Source organism: Octopus bimaculoides, chromosome 28 (genome assembly GCF_001194135.2).
Source record: "Octopus bimaculoides isolate UCB-OBI-ISO-001 chromosome 28, ASM119413v2, whole genome shotgun sequence".
Taxonomy (NCBI): Eukaryota; Metazoa; Mollusca; class Cephalopoda; order Octopoda; family Octopodidae; genus Octopus; species Octopus bimaculoides.
In genome coordinates this window covers 17,646,594-17,647,502 of record NC_069008.1, presented here as the reverse complement: position 1 = coordinate 17,647,502, position 909 = coordinate 17,646,594, and the positions used below count along the sequence as shown (strand labels likewise).

The 909-nt window shown below is 38.8% G+C and overlaps 1 protein-coding gene across 1 annotated transcript in view; it reads left to right on the top strand.

Moving 5' to 3' along the window:
• LOC106872263 (talin) overlaps positions 1 to 909 on the top strand; it is a gene marked incomplete at its 5' end in the record, with an annotated part of 182,270 nt that overhangs the window by 92,647 nt on the left and 88,714 nt on the right. Inside the window, one exon of the mRNA XM_052977507.1 lies at positions 186 to 299. Coding sequence (XP_052833467.1) covers positions 186 to 299 — 114 coding nt within the window. The remainder of the gene's footprint in view (positions 1 to 185; positions 300 to 909) is intronic.

Here is a 909-nt window from a genome sequence, read left to right as displayed (position 1 = left end):
CTACCACCACCAACATCACAACCACCCCCCAACCAACCTCACACCACTTCCACCACCAACCTCACCCCGCAACCAAACCCGACCTCTTCTCACTCCCAAGAATCCCACCCCACTCCCCAATCATCTTTCAATAAATTCCTACCTTCCACCCCCACACTAATTACTGGTATCTCTTTCTCTTCCAGGCTGTATCAGACCAAATGTCTTCTATTGTGCAAGGCATGAAGGCCACAACACAAAACCCTGAAAATCCTGCCAGTCAATTAAACCTTATCAATGCCTGTCAGAATTTCATACAGGTAACATAATTGTCTTTGAAGAATTTTCTTAGATTTACACCTTTCTTTTCTCAGTTCTCTCTCACTCTCTCTGTCTCTCTCTCTCTCCCCTATCATTTCTGTGTCTATCTAATTATCTAGCACACCTTAACTTTCTGAATGTATTCTCTCTCTTAACACACATACACATGTAACATAACTTCTTGGGCTAAAGCTTCTAATTTGGATGGTTTAAAGTTGTGATGTCACCTTGGTGTAGTGGTTAGCCTAGTTATCTGGTTGATGGCAGATCTAGCTTGATTCTCATCACCAATCTTTTTCTGTCTTCTATGTTAGATATATATATATAAATGAATATGTATACACACACACACACACACACACACACACACACACACACACACAGTCGTGACCTAAAGTCTGTAACATTTTTTTGAAAATTAAAAGTAAACTTCTGCCCAAGTCCAATTTGATTCAAACACACACAACATAGAGATATACTTAATCAATAATTGATCCAATCTTTCAATATCTAGAAGAAAAAAAATAGGCAAAATCAAAAGTCTAGTTCTGGACCAAATTGCTTGCTTTTAGTAAATGGAAGCTAGTGCACACACGTATACAAACACAC